Below are 4,020 nucleotides of genomic sequence, written 5' to 3'. Positions count from 1 at the left end.
GACAGGTCCATGGGGTCACTAAGAGTCTGACACGACTGAGCGACTTCACTTTGACTTTTCACTTTCATGCATTGGAGAAGGAAATGGCAACCCACTCCAGTATTCTTGCCTAGAGAATCCCAGGGACGGGGGAGCCTGGTGGGCTGCCGTCTATGGGGTCGCACAGAGTCGGACACGACTGAAGCGACTTAGCAGCAGCAGCAGCATCCTTTAAAAAAAAACTGCATGGGTTTTTGAAGTTTTAAAATTAAGTATTTTTAAAAGCCAGTGATTATAATCTGCTTTTATTATGGAAAGAATATGTGCTTGTTCGAAAACTCCAACAACATAAAAATGTTAAATAAAAAGAGAAAGTCCCTTTCCTAATTCTGTCCTTTCAACTGGAACTAGGGTGAAGGCCCCTGGGCACTTGCACTCGAGAGTGGTCTCGAGTAAGTTTCATGTCACCTGAAGAGGTTGTTCAGGGGGACATCTGAGTCAGTAGGAACCGTGCATTCAATAGTTCAGGTTATTTGTCCACATAGATGGGGCTGCTGGGCCCCTGCCCAGCTCACCCCCTCAGCCTGGGCTGGGCTCACAGTCGCACCAGTGGCAGGGAGGAAGGGCTGTCATTGCAGGGGCCCCTCCAGCTCTGCAGGGCTGGCTTGTCCCTTGAAAGAAAGGCTGGGTGGACCTCAGCAGAGCTGAGTGAGCAGAAAGACAGCCGGGTTCAAGAGGCATTCACGGGCCTCCATTTGCTGAGGACTTTGGCAGGGTTACAGAGTGCTCTGGCTGTTTCTGAATAAAGTGATCCATGGAGTAATTGTAGCGGTCACTGTTTAAAATAGGAAAACTAACTGAAAGAAAAATTTTGCCTAAAAGAACTTTTTTGATCAGCTGTGTGTTAGTACTATCTAAAAACTCTCAAAAGCACTTCTAAATTTAAACTTACTTTAGAGACTTAATTGTGTGATGTAACTTAAAATGTTTGTTTTTAGGTTCTATTTATGGTCAAGCAGACCTGTTCTTTTATGTGATATTTTGTTTTGTGTTAGTGCTTTGAATCTTTGGCTACAGTGACTACGTATCATCTCTTCTAAAATGGCATCAGCTATAAAAAGTTGCATTGTGCTACTCAAAAAAAATGACACCAGTGTAAGCGACACACCACTGATTATAAGACACTCCAACTTATTTATTTATGAATTAGCACTTCTCTCTTCTAATTTCAAATGCATGCAGAATTAGAATAGTACAAGGTGTACGTTCTCGCAGTATTTTAGATGTTTTAATATACTGTCTGTAAACCACCTACCGAGCTCACTCACCTGGTGCAGACTCACGGCTGCCATCTGTTACGAGTCCTCACGGCTCTGTTACACCAACAGTTAGCCGCTCACGCACCCCCCAGCCAACCCAGTCATTCTGGACCAAATCTCAGACATCAGTGTATCTCACTCATAAATATCTCATCATGTATCTCTAAAAGATAAGGACTAAAAAGTACCAGACAGTACTACCATCATGCCTAAAAAGTTACCAGTAACTCAATGTCAAACATCTAGTCAGTGTTCATAGAAATGTATCCATTTGTCAGATTAAAAAACATTTTTTTATATAGTTTATTTGAATCAGATGGCAAAAAGATCAATACGTATAAAATCTTTGCTGTGTCTTTTAAATCACTTTTAATCTGTAAGTTCTGTTTTTCTTTTTTCTCTTACATTTTTCGTTGTTGACGAAATCGGGTTGTTCGTCCCAGTCTGGTGCTGGATATCTGAGGATACTTGACATCCTCTGTCCCTGCGTGTCCTGTAAATGGGCAGCTAGAGCAGGGGCATGGTGAGAGTCAGGTTCATTCTGGGGCACAGCGTGGCACATGACTGGGAGCGTGAGGAAGACAGGAGGCCAGAGGCCAAGGCCCTTTCTTCATGCCCCTTGGGGGTGGGGCGGTGGGTGGGATGCTTCTGCCCCCAGCCCGTCACCTTTAGGATAGCCACAGGAAGTTCCTGCTCTTTAGGTTAAAGACCAGATTTTTTTGTGTTTTGTGTCTTTTTTTTTTTTAAGTAAAATCTTATTTCAGTCACTCTTACGTATATTCAGTTAGCTAGTCAACTTGATATTGTGTTACCTGCGCCACGTTTCTTGCTGTAATAATCACCCTCAGTTAATGAACTCTCAGAGTTGCTGCATTTTAATCAGCCAGACAGTTCTGCCACGCCAGATGACATCAGGGGCAGACCGCGTTAGACCAGCCTCACCCACCTAACCTGGTGTTCTCTCCGCTTGGTTGTGCCCAGGAAACCCACCAACAGCTGGCTGATAAGAAGAGTCTCCATGTTGTGGAATTCCGGGAGGAATGTGGCCCTCTGCCCATCGTGGTTGCCTCACCACAGGGGGCCTTGAGGAAGGATCCGGAGCCGGAAGATGAAGTTCCGGACATCAAATTGGACTGGGACGATGTCAAGGCCGTGCAGGGAATGAAGCGCTCTGTGTGGTCAGGTTTAAAGAGAGCTGCCACGTAGGCCTCCCTCCTGCCTCGGCCAGCCTGGCACCAGGTGCTTCCAGCACCTGCGAGAGACTCATCCTCTCACGCTTGAGATTGTCAGGGTTTTTTAAAAGGAAAGGCCAACCTTACATTTCTTTATTTACAAATAATAAATGATGCGGATGTAACTGATTGAGCACGTCATACATACCAGTCACTGTGGTAGGAACTTTACATATGTGTCTTAGTTAAAAACTACTTCAAATATTTATTTAAACTAGTAAAACTCAAATGAATTGGGGAGGCAGGGCTTTTAGTCTGACCTGATAAAAAATAACGTGCAGTCAAGTTATAGTTACTTGACTGTAACACACAGTTAGAAAGCTGAGGAAAACATGCAGACTTAGTTCTTTTTGACTCCAGAAATTCTGTTTTTAGTGAACCTCTTTGTATCCATGTTTGGGTGGTTGCCGTAGGCATTATTAATAGCGCAGCAGTGAAGAATCTGCCACCCGTGCAGGAGCTGCAGGAGATACCACTTCAATCCCTGGGTCGGGAAGATCCCCTGGAGGAGGGCAGGACAGCCCACTCCAGTATTCTTGCCTGGAGAATCCCATGGCCAGAGGCGCCTGGCGGGCTACAGTCCATGGGGTGGCAAAGAGTTGGACAGGACTGAGGCGACTTCGCGCGCACACACTAGGTATGACCTTATATCACTTTACTGGTGGTGACTTTGTACTAGTTTGAGTGAAGTATACGAACCTTACCTGTCTTCAAATCCCTTTACCTCCCGTTTGTATAATTGTTTTAGAATTTCCTCTGCCTACACTGAGAACCACATAGACTCATTATACTTTTGCTTCAACCATCAAGCATAATATCAAAACTCAAGAAGAGGAAAAGCCCATTTTATTTACCCATGTTTTTGCTCTTTCATTCATTCTTTCCTGATATTCTGAGAGTCCTTTTGTCATTTTGAGTGGGGCAAAGCCAAGTTCCCCTCCTGTGTATCCCCTTTACTCACACGATGGCCACACTCCCCACACTTCTGACACCAGATGTGGGGGTGGAGTGGGGGAGTGTTTCCTTCCCGAGCAGTCCTCTGCAACACCAGCTGGATGTCCTACAATGTAACTCAGTTCTGACACTACCTACCTGGAGGTCACATCAAGACTCCACTGGCTAAGGGCTCAGGCCCCCAGGACTGCCCCACCCCACGTCAGAGCCAGTTGCAAGTCTGGTTGTTACTAGGCTTCGGGCTGATAACTGTAAATCAAAAGTTGCTATGACTTTCTGCCTTTTGGTATAAAAGGATATGATTAAAGGGTACACATGAATTTCCAGATGGGAGAGGTGCAAAATTTTTTAATTTTCTTAAAGTCTAGTTTTATTTTTTATTGTCTGTATCTATGGCATTCTATTGGAGAAGGAAATGGCAACCCACTCCAGTATTCTTGCCTGGAGAATCCCAGGAACAGAGGAGCCTGGTGGGCTGCTGTCTGTGGGGTCACACAGAGTCGGACATGACTGAAGCGACTTAGCAGCAGTAGCAG

At 45.0% G+C, this 4,020-nt stretch overlaps 1 protein-coding gene across 1 annotated transcript in view; it reads left to right on the top strand.

Moving 5' to 3' along the window:
- Nucleotides 1-2,659, top strand: part of MRPS5 (mitochondrial ribosomal protein S5) — a 24,408-nt gene extending 21,749 nt beyond the window's left edge. The window contains exon 12 of the mRNA XM_010829568.1: nt 2,280-2,659. Within this exon, the coding sequence (XP_010827870.1) occupies nt 2,280-2,504 (225 nt within the window). The 3' untranslated portion in view covers nt 2,505-2,659. The remainder of the gene's footprint in view (nt 1-2,279) is intronic.
- The last annotated feature ends 1,361 nt before the right edge of the window (nt 2,660-4,020 follow it).

Source organism: Bison bison, unplaced genomic scaffold (assembly GCF_000754665.1).
Source record: "Bison bison bison isolate TAMUID 2011002044 unplaced genomic scaffold, Bison_UMD1.0 scf7180017864508, whole genome shotgun sequence".
NCBI lineage: Eukaryota > Metazoa > Chordata > Mammalia > Artiodactyla > Bovidae > Bison > Bison bison.
The sequence above is the reverse complement of the archived record's forward strand: the minus strand, read 5'-3'. Positions and strand labels throughout refer to the sequence as shown.